General features: G+C 36.2%; 1 protein-coding gene across 23 annotated transcripts in view; it reads left to right on the forward strand.

Moving 5' to 3' along the window:
* Nucleotides 1-19,520, forward strand: part of DLG1 (discs large MAGUK scaffold protein 1) — a 241,560-nt gene that overhangs the window by 150,104 nt on the left and 71,936 nt on the right. For all 23 annotated transcript variants that reach the window (XM_019723532.2, XM_074329838.1, XM_019723561.2 and 20 more), the window contains one exon: nucleotides 15,612-15,732. In XM_019723532.2, the coding sequence (XP_019579091.2) occupies nucleotides 15,612-15,732 (121 nt within the window). The remainder of the gene's footprint in view (nucleotides 1-15,611; nucleotides 15,733-19,520) is intronic.

A 19,520-nucleotide genomic window follows, 5' to 3' on the forward strand; every position in this document is an offset into this window, starting at 1 on the left:
TTACCTAGGATTTTAGATACAGGAAATAGCATTGCATTTTTGATACTTCTTTGGGGCTGTCATTTCTCTGTTAGAAACATTAATTTTCAATCGCTGCTGTGTGAAGTACTATGCCTTAAATGTGAGAATGAGTCCTCCAGAAAGGATCCATTGAATAAATGCACAGTCTGGATATGGCAAGGAGAAAAGAAAGGTACATTTTCTGGTTTGGGCAGTTGACTGAATTTCTTATCCAGCTATTTTGTTGTTATTCCAGCCAGACTTGATAATGCAGTAAAGAAATTGGAGTCAAAATCAGTGAACTCTGGACTTTAAAAAGCTAGTGAATGTAGAGGTTCAAGTGAGTGTCTGTTGCTTTAGGGCAGCATACCAGTTCCCTTGAAAATCACAGATATTCTTGCATTATCACCTAGGAAAGACTTTGGACTTTCAAAATTAAGAGCCATTAGTAGAAAGTCCATTGGCTCAAATGCAAAATGGATCTTAATATATATCAACTGGACAGGAAACAACTGCTATGGGACACTGCAAGCCGTGTTTTCCCAAAAATAAGACCTAGCCGGACCATCAGCTCTAATGCGTCTTTTGGAGCAAAAATTAATATAAGACCCGGTCTTATTTTAATATAATGTAAGACCGGGTATAATGTATAATATAATGTAATATAATATGATATAATAATATGAAGGAATCTTGGGTGCATTCAAGTTTTGGCAATAATGATTAAAACTGCTATAAACATTAATGTGCAGATTTTTGTGTGGGCATAGTTTTCAGTTTATTTAGGTAAATACCGTGGACTGCAATTGCTGGATCATATGATTAGAATATGCACTTTCAAAACTGCCAAACTGTCTTCCAAAGTAGCTATACCATTTTATATTCCCACCAGCAAAGTATGAGAGTCCCTGTTGCTCCATATCCTCACTAGCATTTGGTATTACCAGTTTTCTGTGTTTGGTCATTCTAATAGATGTACAGCATTATCACATTGTTTTTTTAATTAGCATTTTCCTGATGACATATGATGTGGACTGTCTTTTCATATGCTCATTTGCCATCTGTATATCTTCTTTAGTGAGGTGTCAAAGATTTTTGGCCCTTTTTTATATTTCATTTTCTATTTTTCAATTATAGTTGACATGCAATATTATATTAGTTTCAGGTGTATGTCGTAGTGATTAGATATTTGTATACCTTACAAAGTGATCAGCCCAATAAATCTAGTACCCATCTGACACCATACATAGTTATTACAATATTGACTGTATTCTGTATGCTGTACTTTATATGTTTTGGCATGTTCTAAAATCAAGTTTTTTGTTGTATATTTTGGGCTAACAGTCCTTTATCAGATATCTTTTGCAAATATTTTCTCCCAGTCTGTGTCTTGTCTCTTCATTCTTTAGACAGTATCTTTCAATCTTTCACAGAGCATAGACATTTAATTTTAATGAAGTCTAGCACTTGTCAATTCTTTCTTTCATGATCATGCCTTTGGTGGTGTATCTAGAAAGTCATTGCAACAAACAGCCTGTCTTGGCTCGTGCTGCAGATTTTCCTAAAATATCTCAAAGGTTAACAAATCCTGAACAAGTAGCATCTGGCCTCAGATTGCCCCTACCTCTTGCTAAGTAGTCCCAAGCCCAGCACTAACAGCAGCCAGCTTCAGTTCACAGTTTAGCCTCTCCCAGACACCTCCAAGCCCACTGTGGGTGGAAGACATCTGCAGATTGCTTTGTGGCTCATGCCAGGTGGCCTAAGGCAGGGTGTTGGTGGAAGCCGAACTTGGCCTGCATAGGAACCTACAAAGGAGGCTTCAGGGTTGGTACGCCTGGTGGCCAACTTCAGACTGCGCCGGAGCACCATTCGGCTGCCTCTGTGGTTGACACACTCAAAGGGCAGACTGGGAAGGCAACAGAACCCTGCTAAAGTTAATCCTCCATAGGGTCAGCCCCTGCACAGCAACTTCTCCATTGTAATCACGACCAGACCTCACAACCAATCAGCATGAGGGTCAGTCCCTCCCACTGATGTTCAAACAGCACCAAGGCTTAACTACAATACATCACCCACATAAGGGACACACCTGCAGAACATGGCTCAGCTGACCAGGGAGACAGCACCTTGGGCCCCACAGGTCACCTACTACATAAGGCCACTCTACTAAGAATGGTAGACATTGCAGCTCTACATAATAGATAGAAACAAACACAGGAAGGCAGCGGAAATGGGGAAACAAAGAAACATGTCCCAAACGAAAGAACAGAACAAAGCTTAAGAAAAAGAACTACACAAAATGGAGGCAAGCAGTCTACCAAATGCAGAGTTCAAAACACTGGATGCCCAATGATCTCAGTGAAAACTTCAACAAAGCGATGGGAAACACAACAGAGATGGAAAACACAAAAAGAACCAGTCAGAAATGAAGAATACAATAACAAATGAAGAATACATTAGAGGAAATCAACAGTAGATTAGATGAGGCAGATGTTCAAATCAGCAATTTGGGAGATAAGGTAGCATAAAACATCCAATCAAAAGCAACAAAAAGAATCCAAAAAAAAAAAAAAAGGATAGTTTAAGGGACCTCTGAAATAACATCAGGCATACCAACATTTGCATCATAAGGGTATGAGAAGAAGAGAGAGAGCAAGGGATTTAAAACCTGTTTGAAGAAATAATGACAAAAACTTCCATAATCTAGCAAAGGAAATAGACATACAAGCCCAGGAAGTGCAGAGAGTCCTAAACAAGATGAACCCACACCAAGACACATCATCATTCAAATGCCAGAGGTTAAAGACAAAGAGAGACTCTTAAAAGCAGCAAGAGAAAGGCAGCTAGTTACTAATGAAGGAGCTCTGATATGATTGTCAGCTGATTTCTCAACAGAAACTTTGCAGTCCAGAATGGATTGGCATGAAGTAGTCAAAGTGATGAAAAGCAAGGACATAAAACCAAGATTATTCTACCCAGCAAAGCTATCATTTAAAATTGAAGGACAGATAAAGAGCTTCCCAGACAAGAAAAATCTAAAAGAGTTCATCAACACCAAAGCAGTATTGCAAGAAATGTTAAACGGACTTCTTGAAGAAGATGATAAAAATATGAATAATAAAATGGCAGTAACTACATATTTATCACCAATTACTTTCAGTGTAAATTGATTAAATGCTCCAATCAAAAGACATAGGAGGGCTGAACGGATAAGAAAACAAAACCCTTATACATGTTGCATACGAGAGACTCACTTCAGATGGAAAGATACAGACAGAAAGTAAAAGGATGGAAAAAGATATTTCATGAAAATGGAAACAAACAAACAACAAAAAAGGCTGAGGTAGCAATGCTTATACCAGACAAAAGAGACTCCAAAACAAAGGCTATTACAAGAGACAAGGACCCAGTAATCCCACTTCCAGGTATTTATCCAAAGAAAACTAAAACACTATTTCGAAGGGACTGCGTATCCCTATGTTAGTTGCAGTATTATTTACAAATAGCCAAGATATGGAGGCAGTCTGGGTGTCCATGAATGGATGAATGGATGACAGAGAGGTGGTACATATATATGTATACATATATATGTGTATGTGTGTATATGTATATATATGTATGTATGTATGTATGTATGTATATGTATGTGTATACACACACACACACACACACACACACACACACACAATGGAATATTACTCAGCCATAAAAATGAATGCAGTCTTGCCATCCGCAATAATATGGATTGACCTAGAGGGTATTGTGCTGAGTGGAGTAAGTCAGACAGAGAAAGACAATTGCCATGTGATTTCACTTGTATGTGGAATCTAATGAACATAATAAACAACAGAAACAGACTCATAGATACAGAGAACATTTTGATGGTTGCCAGATAGGAGGGAGGTTGCGGGAATGGGTGAAAAAGGTGAAGGGATTAATAAGTACAAATTGTAGTTACGAAATACTCATGGGGAAGTAAAGTATAGCATAGGGAATATTAATAATATTGTATTAACTCTATGGTGTCAGATGGGTACCTGATTTATAAAGGTGATCACTTCTTAAGTTATATAAATGTCTAATCACTGTTACTAAAATAAATATAATATTGTATGTCAATTTTAATTGAAAAATAAAGTATTAGAAAAAGATCAAAAACTTTCTTCTACAAAATAATAGTAATATATAATAAAGTCATCACCAAACCCAAGGTAATCTAGATTTTCTCCTGTCTTTATCTTCTAGGACTTTTATAGTTTTGCATTTTATCTTGAGGTCTGTGATCCATTTTGAGTTAATTTTTGTAAATAAGGTTTCTGTCTAGATTCATGTGCATGTGGATGTCCAGATATTCCAGCACCATTTCTTAAAGAGAATATCTTTGCTCCATTATATTACCTTTGCTTCTTTGTCAAAGAGCAGATGGCTATATTTATATGGGTCTATTTCTGGATTCTCTACTTTATTCCATTGATATGTTTTTCTGTTCTTTTGCCAGTACCATTACCACACTGTCTTGATTACTGTAGCTTTATAGGAATTCTTGAATTTAGTGTGAGTCCTCCCACTTTGCTCTTCTCCCTCAATATTGTCTTGGCTTTTCTGGGTCCTTTGCTTCTCCATATAAACTTTAGAATCAGTTTGACAATATCCACAAAATAACTTCCTGGTATTTTGATTGGGTTCACATTGAAGTTTTATGAGAAACTGCCAAACTGTCTTCCAGAATAGCTGTACCATTTTGCATGCCCACCAGCAAAGTTTGAGAGCCCCTCTTGCTCCATATCCTCTACAGATCAAGTTGGGAAGAACTTATATCTTGACAATATTCAATCTTCCTATCCATGAACATGGAATATCTACCATTTATTTAGTTCTTTTTTGATAGCTTTCATCAAAATTTTGTAGCTTTTCTCACATAGATCTTACATATATTTTGTTAGATTTATACCTAAGTGTGTCATTTTATGGGGTGCTAATATAAATGATATTGTGTTTTTAATTTCCAGTTCCACTTGTTCATTGCTGGTGTGTAGGAAGGCAGTTGACTTTTATATATTAACCTGTATCTTGCAACCTTGCTGTGATTACTTACTAGTTCCAGCAGTTGTTTCTCTGTTTTGTTTTTTTGGTCAGTTCTTTCAAATTTTCTACATAGATGATCATGACATCTATGAACAAAACCAGTTTTATTTCTTCTAAATCTATATAACTTTTACTTTTCTTTTACTGTTACAGAATTAGCTAGGACATTCCTCACTTGATACTAAACTTAATGGTAAACTTTCAAGCTTCTTACCATTAAGTATGATATTAGCTATACGATTTTTGTAGATTTTTTTTTATTTATCAAGTTGACAACACTCCACTCTATTCTTACCCTGTTTTCCCGAAAATAAGACCTAGCCAGACAATCAGCTCTAATGCGTCTTTTGGAGCAAAAATTAATATACGACTCAGTCTTATATCATATTTCACATCATATATCATATCATATCATATTATATCATATTATAAAGACCCGGTCTTATAGTAAAATAAAACCGGGTCTTATATTAATTTTTGCTCCAAATGACGCATTAGAGCTGATTGTCCAGCTAGGTCTTATTTCTAGGGAAACAAGGTAGTTTACTGGAAGTTCTTATTATAAATTGATATTGGATTTTGTTACATGCCTTTCTGCACCTGTTGATATGATCATATAATTTTTCCACTTTAGCGTGTTAATGTCGATATAATTGATTTTTTAAATGTTGAACCAGCTTTTTATACCTGGGATAAATCTCAGATGCATGTGGTGTATGATTCGTTTTATACATGTTGAATTTGATTTGCTAATATTTTGTTGAAGATATTTCCATCTGTGTTCATGAGAGCTATCCTGTAGTTCTTTTTCCATGTAATTTCTTCATCTGATTTTGTTAATATCGTAATGCTGGCTTCATAGAATGAGTTAGGAAATATTTCCTTGGCTTCTGTCAGCTGGAAGAGATTATAGAAAATTAGTATACGTGGAATGTCATCAAAATGCCAGCATGAGGTGAGCCTCTGTAAATCTCCCCTGGAAATTACAACAAATTGAAAAACTGTAACTCCACAAAGGACTTCCTGCACAGCAGACAGGCAAGACAGAGACTCACTACTGAATTCACCTAAAGGTGGGCAAGTCACGCAATCAGGGGAGGAGGGAAGGGAGAAGTGCGGAGACGGAGCTGGGCGGGCGCAGGATGCCAACGGAGCTCAGTGCTCCCAGCTCACTGCATCCCAGAACTACCGCAGCTGCGGGAGAGGGAAGAACTCGGATTGCTAGGGCTCTGTTTATGGCCCACAGGGCTGAGGGGACATTGTATAACACGGCTGAATCCAACACTCATGGCAGAGACCTCGGAGCAAAAACTGAGGGACGAAGGCTGAAAACCATGGTTTAAGCCCTTACTGCCGCAGAGAACGGAAGCCTTAGGCACTGAGACTAGCCGCCCCCTCCCTACCCTCCCAGAGCTCGCCCCGTCCCCACCTGCACAGTGTTAGAAGCGGAATAGTAGCAGTGTCAGATCAAAAGAACAGAATATTTGCTGTTCTGAGAACTGTGATCCGCATACACAGACTCACAGCCCAACTAGTTCCGGCAAAGGGGAGGGAGCTGTGGATGCAGGACCGGCTGTGGTGGTGGTCGCTGCCATTGCTCTGGGCCAATTCTCACAACTTACCTCGCCCCTGTCCCCACCTATCTGGGCGGATCCCTGCAGGAGTAAACAGAACTGCTGAAAAACACGACCTCTGAATCTGGTGCAGGAAAAACCCAGGCGAACCTTAAGAGAGGAGAAGCCCGCCTTCCAGGGAATCCCCCCATTGTGTGAGAAGCTGTAATAGTGCAGAGGAAACATAACAGTACAGTGCGAGAGAGAAAAAAAGCCTGCAGTTGGAGAGAAAATAAAACATTCTACAAACACTTACTGGAAAACAAAAGAAAGACCTCTTCCTGTCAACCTGTTGCAGAACCTATTCCTGTAGATGTCTAGGAAGAGAAATAATAAATCATTAATTGCCATGAATAACCAAGGCAACAGGACAGCTCAGAAAAAAAGTGAAAAGTCTCCAGAAAATGAACTTAAAGATATGGAAATATGTAACTTAAATGACAGAGAATTCAAGATAGCAGTTCTGAAAAAACTCAACGAGATGCAAGAAAACACAGAAAGGCAATTTAATGAACTCAGAAACACAATCAAAAAACAACATGAACATTTTACCAAAGAGATTGAAATTTTAAAAAAGAACCAAATAGAATTTCTGGAGATTAAGAACTCAATAGAAGAAATTAAGAATGAAATAGCCAGTTTATGTAGTAGAGTTGACCAGATGGAGGAAAGAATCAGTGACATTGAAGATAGAAACCTGGAAATAACACGGATGGAAGAAGAGACTTGAGACTTAAAAGAAATGAAAGGACTCTACAAGAACTTTCTGACTCCATCAGAAAGAGCAATATAAGAATAATGGGCATATCAGAAGGAGAAGAAAGGGAGAAGGGAACAGAGAGTATACTCAAAAAAAAAAAAAAAAGGCGATGAGAACTTCCCAAACTTGTGGAAAGAACTGGATCCTCGAATCCAAGAAACAAATAGAACACCTAATTACCTCAACCCCAACAGGCCTTCTCCAAGGCACATTGTATTGAAGCTGTCAAAAATCAATGACAAAGAAAGAATCCTCAAGGCAGCCAGGGAATGGAAGACAGTAACCTACAAAGGAAAGCCCATTAGATTATCATCAGATTTCTCAGCAGAAACTCTACAAGCCAGGAGGGAGTGGAACCAAGTATTCAAACTATTGAAAGAGACATTATGAGCCAAGAATAATATACCCAGCAAAGATATCCTTTAGAGATGAAGGAGGAATATAGACCTTTCCAGACATACAGAAGCTGAGGGGATTTTCTAATACATGACTTTCACTACAAGAAATACTAAAGAAGGCTATTCGACTACCATCAAATGAGACAACCTGTGGCAACCAAAACATAAACAGGGGGAGAGTAAAGGCCTGAACCGGAATATAGGAATGGAGAAAGTAGGCATGCTAAAGAAAATGGAATACTCTAAATATCAAACTTTCTTTTACATAAACTTAAGGGTAACCACTCAAAAAAAAAAAAAAAAATCCAGAACTGAAATACATACTGTAATAAAAGAAGAAACAAAGGGAAACATCATAAAATACCACCACACAGAAATAATAAACAACAACAAAAAGGCAAAGAAACAATGGAGACACAGTCTTACCAGAAAACTAAAGATAGAATGATAAGAAATCCTCACATATCAATAATCACCCTAAATGTAAATGGACTGAACTCACCAATAAAAAGGCACAGAGTAGCAGATTGTATCAAAAAACTAAACCCAACCATATGCTGTCTCCAAAGACTCATCTCAGCTACAAGGACAAGCATAGACTCAAAGTGAAAGGGTGGATGGAAATTGACACTCCAAGCAAATGGTATCCAGAGGAAACCATTCAGTATCCATACTGATATCAGATGAAACAGACTTCAGGATAAAAACGGTAACAAGAGACAAAGATGGACATTTCATAATGGTAAAGGGGACTATACAACAAGAAGACATAACAGTCATCAATATTTATTTCCCCAATCAGGGAGCACCGAAATATACCAAGCCACTACTAACAGAACTAAATGGAGAAATTGACCAAAACACAATTATACTAGGGGACCTAAGTATATCCTTGACAGCTATGGATAGATCATCCAAACAGAAAATAAATAATGAAATAGGAGACCTAAATGACACATTAGATGAAATGGACATAATTGACATTTCTAGAGCACTTCATTCTAAAACATCAGACTATACATTTTTTTCTAGTGTGCATGGAACATTCTCAAGGATAGACCATATATTGGGACATAAAAGTAATCTCAGCAAATTTAAGAAGATTGAAATCATACCAAGCATATTTTCTGATCACAAGGCTTTGAAATTGGATGTCAACTGCAAAAAGAAAGCAGGAAAACCCACAAATACATGGAAATTAAACAACATACTTTTAAGAACGACCGGGTCAAAGAAGAAATCTAGCAAATGGAATGCAACAATGCATTGAAAAGATTATTCATCACGACCAAGTGGGGTTCATCCCAGGGGTACAGGGATGGTTCAACATATGCAAATCCATCAGTGTGATACATCACATAAACAAAATAAAGGACAAAAATCATATGATTATATCAGTTGATGCAGAAAAAGCATTTGACAAGATATAACATCCATTTATGATTAAAGCACTTAATAAAATAGGAATAGAAAAAAAATACCTTAATATAACAAAGGCCATATATCACAAACCCTCAGCTAATTTCATAATTAATGGTGAAAAACTGAAGCCCTTTGCTATACGTTCAGGAACATGACAGGGCTGTCCCCTATCACCTCTGCTTTTCAACATAGTGTTGGATATCCTCGCCAGAGCAATCAGGCAAGAGAAAGAAATAAAAGGCATCCAAATTGGGAATGAAGAAGTTAAATTGTCACTCTTTGCAGATGACATGATGCTATATAGTAAATCCTAAAGACTCCACCAAAAAGCTATTAGAAACAATCAATGAATACAGTAAAGTTGCTGGCTACAATATCAACGTACAAAAGTCCATGGCATTCCTATATACTATCAATAAAATCTCAGAAAAAGAAATTAAAAAAACAATTCCTTTTGCAATTGCAGCAAAAAGAATGAAATACCTAGGAATAAACTTAACCAAGGATATGAAAGACCTACATGCTGAAAACTACAACACATTTTTAAAAGAAATTGAAGAAGACACAAAGAAATGGAAAGACATTCCGTGCTCATGGATTGGAAGAATCAACATAGTTAAAATGGCCATATTTCCCAAAGCAATATTGAGATTTAATGCAATCCCCATCAAAATTCCAATGGCATTTTTTAAAGAATAGAACAAAAAATCATCAGATTTGTTTGGAACCACAAAAGACCCCAAATAGCCGAAGTAATCTTAAGCAAAAAGAAGAATGCTGTGGAGGTATCACACTCTCTGACTTCAGCTTGTACTACAGGGCAACAATAATCAAAACAGCATGGTATTGGCAGAAATACAGACACATAGACCAATGGAATAGAATTGAGAACTCAGAAATAAAACCACATAAATATGGACAGATAATTTTTGACAAAGAAGCTAAAAACATACAATAGAGGAAAGACACCCTCTTCAATAAATGGTGCTTGGGAGAATTGGATAGCCACGTGCAAAAGAATGAAACTGGACTGCTATTTGTCACCATGTACCAAAGTTAATTCAAAATGGATCAAAGACTTAATTAAGCATGAGACCTGAAACAATAAACTGCATAGAAGAAAACATAGGTACTAAACTTATGAACCTTGGGTTCAAAGAGTGTTTTATGAATTTGACTCCAAAGACAAGGGAAGTAAAAGCTTAAATAAATGAATGGGACTATATCAAATTTAAAAGCTTCTGCACGGCAAAAGAAACCATTGCAAAATAAAGAGGTAACCAACTGAATGGGAGATTTTTGCAAACAGTTCCTCCGATAAGGGGCTAATATCCAAAATATACAAGGAACTCATGCAATTCAACAAGAAAAAACAAACAACCCAATTGAAAAATGAGCAGAGGACCTGAAGAGACATTCTCCGAAGAGGACATACAAATGGCAAATAGACATATGAAAAAATGTTCAACATCACTAGTCATCAGAGAAATGCAAATAAAAACCACAATGAGATATCACCTCACCACAGTTAGAATGGCTATCATCAACAAGACAAATAGTAACAAGTGTTGGAGAGGCTGTGGAGAAAAAGGAACCCTCATACACTGTTGGTGGGAATGCAGACTGGTGCAGCCGCTATGGAAGGCAGCGTGAAATTCCTCAAAAAATTACGAATAGAATTACCATATGACCCAGCAATCCTTCTACTGGATATCTACCCAAAAAATCTGAAAACATTTATCCATAAAGACATGTGCTCCAATGTTCATTGCAGCTTTATGTATGGTGGCCAAGACATGCAAACAACCAAAATGTCCTTTGACAGATGAATGGATAAAGAAGTTGTGGTATATATACACAGTGGAATACTATTCGGCGATAAGAAAATATGAAATAGGACCATTTGTGACAACATGGATGGATCTTGAGATTATAATGCTAAGCGAAATAAGTCAGACAGAAAAAGCAGAGAACCATATGATTTCACTGATATGTGGTATATAAACCAAAAACAACAAAAGAACAAGACAAACAAATGAGAAACAAAAACTGATAGACACAGACAATAGTTGAGTTTTTACCAGAGGATAAGGGGAGAGGAGGGTGGTAGATGGAGGGTAAAGGGGATCAAATATATGGTGATGTAAGGAGCACTGACTCTGGGTGGTGAACACACAGTGGGATTTGTAGATGATGTAATACAGAATTGTACACCTGAAAAGTATGTAACTTTACTAACAGTTGTCACCCCAATAAACTTTAATTTAAAAAAAAAAAAAAAAAAAAAGATGCTCTTCCAGACTGAATTCTGGGGAAGTATATATCAACTTTCACTTTATTTTTCTCATCTAAGTTTTACAGTATTTGACAAATATTCTTCATATTTTAATGCAAGGTTATGAATATGTTTTTGTTTCATTTATAATAAAAGTTTCTTCTTTCCCTTCCTTTTTTCCTCCCCCATCTTCCTGTTCTTCCTTCCCATTGTAAAAAAAAAAAAAAAATTAGTGTGATTTCCTTCTTAAATGTTTGGTAGAACTCACCATCTAGACCTGGTGCTGTGTTGGAAGGTTATCTATTTCAGATTGTCTATTTCGTTTGTGTGACTTTTGGCAGACTGTGTCTTTTAAGGACTTGGCCCATTTTATCTAGGTGATAAAATTTGTGGGCATAGAATTGTTCATATTATTTCTTTATCATTTTAATATCCATAGGATCTGTAGTGATGTCCCCTTTTTCATTTTTGATATTAATAATTTCTTTTAGCCCTTTTAGGCCTGGGTAGAGGGTTGTTGATTTTATTATTTATTAACCTTTTCAAAGAAGCAGCTTTTGGTTTTGTTTCTCTTTCTATATTGGTTTCTTGTTTTCAGTTTCATTGATTTCTGCCCTAATTTTTAATGATTTCTTTTCTCCTGCTTACCCTCAGTTTAATTCGCTGTTCTTTTCTAGTTTCATAAGGTTTAAGCTAAAATGATTCATTTTCGATCTTTCTTCTTTTCTAGTATATGCATTCAGTACTATAAATTTCCCTCTGAGCACTGCTTTCGCTGCTTCCCACAAATTTTGATATGTTGTACTTGCGTTTTCATTTAGTTTAAGAGACTTTTAAATTTTTCTAGAGATTGTTTTCTTTGACCCATTTTCTATTTCAAAGTGTTTGATTTAATCTCCACATATTTTTGGCTAGGGTTTTGTTATTGATTTCTAGTTTAATTCCATTGTGGTCTGAGAGCAGACATTGTATGATTTATGTTGTTTTAGATTTGTTAAGATTTGTTTTATGGCTCAGGATGTGGTGTGTCTTGGTAAATGTTCCATGTGAGTTTAAGGACGTGTGTTCTGCTTTAGTTGGTTGAAGTAGTCTATACATGCCCGTTATAACAACTTGATTAATGATGTTGTTGAGATCAACTGTGTCTTTACTGATTTTTCTGCCTGCTATATGTGTCTATTTGTGATAAAAGGGTGTGGATTCATTCATTTCTCCTTACAGTTCTGTCTATTTGGGTCTCATATAGTTTGACACTGTTAGGTGCATATATGTTAAGAATTACTATGTCTTCTTGGCAAATTGTCCTCTTTATTGTTATATAATGCACTTCATTATCCCTGATAACTTTCCTTACTTTGAAATATTCTCTATCTGAAATTAATATAGCTACTCCTGCTTTCTTTTGATTAGTGTTAGCATTGTATGTCTTTCTCCATTCCTTCACTTTTAATCTATATGTACCTTCATATACCTCAAGAAACCCCCATAAAGTTGGTTTCTTGTAGATAATATATAGTTGGATACTATTGTTTTATCCACTCTGACAATCTCTGTCTTCTAATTTGTGCATTTAGACCATTGATGTGTAAAGTGATTATTGATATAGTTGGATTAATATCTATTATGTTTTTCAGTTTTCTATTTGTTGTGCTTGTTCTTTGTTTCTGTATTTGTCACCCACTGTTTTTCTGCCTTTTAGGATTTTAATTAAGTATTTTATATTATTTCATTTTTAGCTCCTATTTTAGCATATCACATATTCTTTTTACTCTTTTTTAATGGTTGCCCTAGAGTTTGCAATATACATGTACAAGTAATCCTAGTCCACTTTCCGATATCACTATATACAGCTTCACAGGTAGTGTGAGTACAAAATAGTCTGAAGACCTTCCTCCTATCACTTGTATCATTGCTGACATTCATTTGACTTGTATATAACCACACACACACACACACACACACACACACACAGTCGAATACAGTGTTACTAATATTATTTTGACAAAGTGTTAGCTGTCAGATCAAGAATAAGAAAACTGAGGTGTGTTTTTTTTATTTTACTTTCACCTATTCCTTCTTCAGTGCTCTTCTTTTTCTATGTATAACTGAGTTTCTGACCTATTAACTTTTCTTCTCTCTAAAGAACATCTTTAAACATTTCAAAAGGCAGGTGTACTGGCAACAAATTCCCCCAGTATTTGTTTGTATGGGGAAATATTTCTTTGCTTTTGAAGGATAATTTCACAGGGTACAGGGCAGGTTTTTTTTCTCTTAACACTAAATATTTCACTGCACACTATTTCTGAGAGAATTCAGATGTAATTCTTATCTTTGCCCCTCTATCAATAAGGAGGGGTGTTTTTTTTCTGTGTCTTCTTTCAGGGTTTTTTCCCTTTTTTAAGGCTAGTTTTAAAAATATATGCCTAGGTATAATTTCCTTGGCATTGTCAAGCTTAGTATTCACTGAGGTTCCTAGATCTATGGTTTAGTGTCTGTCATTATTTGGGGAAAATTCTCAATCATTATTGTTTCAAATATTCATTTATTCCTTTCTCTTCTTCTGCTCCTGTTGATATTCCCATTTTGCCTATGTTACACATTCCATAGTTGTCACACAGTTCTTGGATATTCTGTTTTGCCTTTGTTGGACTTTTTTTTTTTTTTTTTTTTGGTCTTTTGTTTTTTTTCTCTCTCTTTAATTTTCAGTCTTAGAGGTTGCTATTGAGATAGCCTCAAGCTCAGAGATACTTTACTTAGTTATGTGCAGACTACTAATAAACCCATCAAAGGCATTCTTCATTTCTGTTACAGTGTTTTTGATCTTTGGTATTTCTTTTTGTTTCTTTCTTAAAATTTCCATTTCTCTGCTTATATTACTCATCTGTTCTTGTATACTGTCTGCTTTTTCATTACAACCACTAGCATATTAATCATTGTTTTAAATTCCTGGTTTGATAATTCCAACATTGCTGCCATATCTGAGTCTGGTTCTGGTGCTTACTCATTCTCTTCAAACTGTGTTTTTGCCTTTTAGTATGTCTTGTAATTTTTTTCTTGATAGCTAGACATGATGGTACATGGTAAACGGAACTGCTGTAGATAGACCTTTAGTGATATGCTAATGAGGTGTTGGGAGAGGGAACGTGCTCTGTAGTCCTATGATTAGGTCTCAGTCTTTTAGTGAGCTTGTTGTGTCTCTGGAATGTGAACTTCACAGTGTTTCTCAGTATTCTCCTCCCTCCCTTTGGTAGGACTGGATGGCTAGAGTGAGCTGGAGTTAGTTGTTTAACTTCCCCCAGGTCAACTGAACTCAAGAAAACCCCAGCAGATTAAGGCTCTGGTTAATAGTTTCTCTTGAGGGTAGACTCTCTTGAGAAGAACAGAATATTCCTGTGTATTCATTTTCCCTTCCTCCCACCAGAAGCACTAGGGGATTTTTTTCCCCCTAATATTCTTTGTAAGACCCAATAGAAATTCAGGAGGTAAAATTTAGAAAGCTATGGAGACCCTGGATGGCAGGGTTTCCCTGGAGTTTTTGACTCAGAGTTGTCTACACTGAGCCTCCAGAAATTTGTCAATTACAATTCAGGCTTCTCTGCCCCAGCAGTAGTTCCCACAGAGGTTTCTGCTGTGGTTAAGTTGTGATTCTCTGTATTCGCCTGCCAGTCTCTCCAATTTGGGGGACTGCAGTTTGCCCTGTGACCTCCCTTATCTTAATGATCAAAGAAGAGTTGATTTTTTTTCAGTTTGTTCAGCTTTTTAGTTGTTGTTAGGACAGAGTCATGACTTCCAAGCTTCTTCAATGCTTAACTAAAAACCTACTATTAAGTACTTGGTTTTTATCTCTTTGCTTTACTGATCTGAATATCTGAACTGGTTTTTACCTGGAAACTTAAACTTGTCTAATTTTTTTTATCTGATAAATAAATCTACTAAATTATATTATATAAATAAGTGAACATGAATTATATGTTAACCTTTAAGTTAATAATTGAAAAATGTGGTACTGAATGGCTTGTTTCATTTTTCAAGCATTTTTCACTTTCTTTATTTTGAAGCTGCTTCTCAGCCTGTTGATAACCATGTTAGCCCATCTTCCTACTTGGGCCAGACACCAGCATCACCATCCAGATACTCACCTGTTTCAAAAGCAATGCTTGGAGATGATGAAATTACACGGTAAGGAACTGAACATTCCTCCTTCTTACATGAAGCCAACTGTTAGATGGAGTTATAATCAGCCAAGTAAGATAGCCATAATTTTCAGGACTGAAAAATTTTATTGACACATGATGAACGTAGACCTTAATTTTTTTCATTGGAGCACTCATTGAAGAGCCTGAAATGTAGAGAGATTCTTATATTCCACGTAAATCACTATTCTTTATTTAATAATTGCTTTTTTAAAATGATAGATAAATTATCCTTAGAAATTAGCTTAGGTAAAAGTTCAGAATATATTTATGCATACTTAAAACTAATTTTTCATATATTTTTATTTAATATATACCATATATTATGGCATTTATTTTCAGAATTATATTCATGTTCAGAATTCAACAAGTGGTATTTTCTTTGCTGTATATCTTTGCTATCCTAACACCTAAAATTTACTTTCATCTAACATTACTAACCACACTAAAGTTTGTAGGTTAACTTTCTTTTTAATCCCGAAGAACTCTTAACTGAATGGGAAAAAAATAAGTAAAAAATTATTTGAGATCTTTTTCACATTATTCAATATAGTATTAAGATACTATGCATAATTTGCTTTATAATACAAACCTTTATAATTTGTACAAGTATTTCATATTAATTACAGCATTTAACATTAAACATATGCTAATTAATGTCTGTTTTACTCGTATATTTTTTTAATTGCATTATTATTAGAATTATTATTTTTGAAACTTCGTAATTGTAATTATTTACTTGTCAGACTCCTTACTTTAGGAAGTAATCTCTTTAAGGTCATATAAGAATATTTGTCTTTGTCCTCTTCTTCAAGAGTTAGCCATATTGAGAACTTAATTTAATAGGTGCTCAGTAATTATGTTCAGAAGAAATTTAGCAGAAAGAATAGTGTTTGTGATTATGATACAAATTTTCAAAGCTCTGTCTTTAGGCTGTGCTTCTCTACTGATCTGTCATGATCTTTTTGTTGTTGTTTTCTAATCGTGCCTATTTATAGAAGTAAGGAGAAAAAATAGTTAATGGCTTATCTAATCTTTAATCTCTGCCTATTTTTTGAACTAAAAAATGTGTTATATTAGTATCCTGATTGTTGTTTCCTGTCTTTTTACTATACATCATCTCTTGTTTAGAATGTTGTATTGGACTTCGTAGTATTACACAACAGGTCTACCTGTTTTCTATAGTTTTCTGTGAAAATCAGGTGGTTGGTTACTAGATATGGCTTGCTAAAATGGTGTGTGTTTTATCACTCTTTTGGTAATTACAGTACTTTGCCCAGATAATGAAGTACAAAAACCTTTACCTTCCCATTAGAACTTCTCCACAATTTGCCCGTAAGCAATCTTTCAGAGGTTATCTCACATTACCAATTTTATGAAAAAGAAAAGAAATCCCAACAAACAGTTAGTGATTCTAAGGTTCATTTTTTTAACAGTTTTATTGAGATACGATACATATACCATACAGTTCACCCATTGAAAGTATACAACTCAGTGTTTTTTTATATATTACATTAATGTTTTTAATTACAATAAAATATATATAACATCAAATTTGCTATTTTAACCATTTTCAAATGTGCGATTCTGTTGCGTCCAGTGCAACACGGGCAGTGAGGGTGCGAGAAGGGGCGGCTTTGGGTTAAGTTTTTAAGAAAGAAACATACAGAGACTTAATGCAGTTAAATCTCAGAAGGCCAGGGGTCTCAAGTTCTGAAAGACTGGAGCCCAGAACAAAACCAACTGGAGGTTGCTTTTTTGGTTTTTTTTTTTTTTTTTTAGAGGGACAGGACTTTATTGGGGAACAGTGTGTACTTCCAGGCCTTTTTTTTCCCCAAGTCAAGTTGTTGTCCTTTCAATCTTAGTTGTGAAGGGCGCAGCTCAGCTCCAGGTCCAGGTCCAGTTGCCGTTTTCTAGTTGCAGGGGGCACAGCCCACCATCCCTTGCGGGAGTCAAACCGGCAACCTTGTGGTTGAGAGGATGCGCTCCAACCAACTGAGCCATCTGGGAGCTCAGCGGCAGCTTAGCTCAAGGTGCCGTGTTCAATCTTAGTAGCAAGGGGCGCTGCCCACCATCCCTTGTGGGACTTGAGGGATTGAACTGGCAACCTTGTGGTAGAGAGCCCACTGGCCCATGTGGGAATCGAACCGGCAGCCTGCGGAGTTAGGAGCATGGAGCTCTAACCGCCTGAGCCACTGGGCCAGCCCATGGAGGTTTTTATTGATAAGTATGCAAGGGAGTAGCAGTGATTTTGGCACGGTCTGTGAAACTTACTTACCACGTTATAGAAACAACCCAAACCAGTTATGTTGATCTTCAAACAGCCGAAGGAGAAAGTCCTTGAGGTGAGGTATGCAACTCTTTTAAGGGACATATATCACATGTTGAAATTGTTTCACAGAGCTGAGCAGAGAGAGTTTAATCTTATCACTCTCAAAACTTTGTCACAATTAGGTGAGAGGGAAAAGTCAGAGCCAGCAGCCACTTTTCCCAGTCAGGGGGAGGGGGAAACAAGGCCCCTTCCCAGATCTTTCTAAGGCAGCTCTTGGGGGTCTCCATGGGGTTCCGCGTGGCTTGAGTTGTCCCCCCATGGGGAATCTTACTCATCATTGGCCGCAAACCCTCTTTTGGAGACTAAATAGAGAGAAATCTACAGTCCCAGAGATGCACAGTCTCAAAGACTATTCTTCCCTTAAGGAAAGACATGGGGGGACAGTCTGCTAGGCTGCTGTGTGACAATACGATTCAGTGGCATTAATTGTATTTATAATATTATACAATTATCACCACTATCTATTTCCAAAACTTTTCATTACCTCAGACAAACTCTGTAACGATTAAGCGGTAACTCCCCATTTCCCTATCCTCCTAGCCCCTGGTAACCTGCAGTCTACTTTTTGTCTCTATGAATTTGCCTATTCCAGATTATTTATATAAGTAGAATCTTAACAATACTTATGCTTTTGTGTCTGGCTTCTTTCGCTTAGCATAATGTTTTCAGTGTTTATCCATGTTGTAGCATGTATCAAAACTTCATTCCTTTTTATGGCTAAATATTCCATTATGTGTATATAACCCATTTTGTTTATTCATCTGTTGGTGGACACCTGGGTTGTGAATAATGCTGTGATACACATTGTGAATAATGCTGATAAACATTAACATGCAAGTATTTACTACATCCCTGCTTTCAATTCCTTTAGATATATACCTATCAGTGGAATTGCTGGGTCACATGGTAACTCTATTTATGAGGAAGTACTTAACAGTTTTCTGTAACAGCCACACCATTTTACAGTCCCCCCATCAATATATGAGGGTTCCAATTTTTCCACATCTTCACCAATGCTTGTTTTTTCTGTTTTGTTTTATTTTATAGTCAGTGTAGTAGGTAGGACCTTACCTCATTGTGATTTTGATGCATTTCCCTAATGACTAATGAATGATGTTGAACGTCTTTTCATGGGCTTATGTTATTTGAAAAATGAATTTATTTTCCTTTGGAAATACTGTTGGATTTCAGCAGGCTATTTTTTAATTATTATTTACTAATGTAAAATTATAATTCATACATATCTTTAAAGCATAATAGGAACCCTAAACCACGAGTCCACCATCTAACAAGGAAATAAAACATCATCAACATAGTGAAACCTATCCTGTGCCCTGATCCTATGCTGTTTCTCCCATACTGCGCCACCAAGATAACTGCTTTCCTGAATTTTGGATTTATTATTCCTTTTTTCTTCCATATATATTTGTGTATATAATTTT

Source organism: Rhinolophus sinicus, linkage group LG01 (genome assembly GCF_036562045.2).
Source record: "Rhinolophus sinicus isolate RSC01 linkage group LG01, ASM3656204v1, whole genome shotgun sequence".
Lineage (NCBI taxonomy): Eukaryota > Metazoa > Chordata > Mammalia > Chiroptera > Rhinolophidae > Rhinolophus > Rhinolophus sinicus.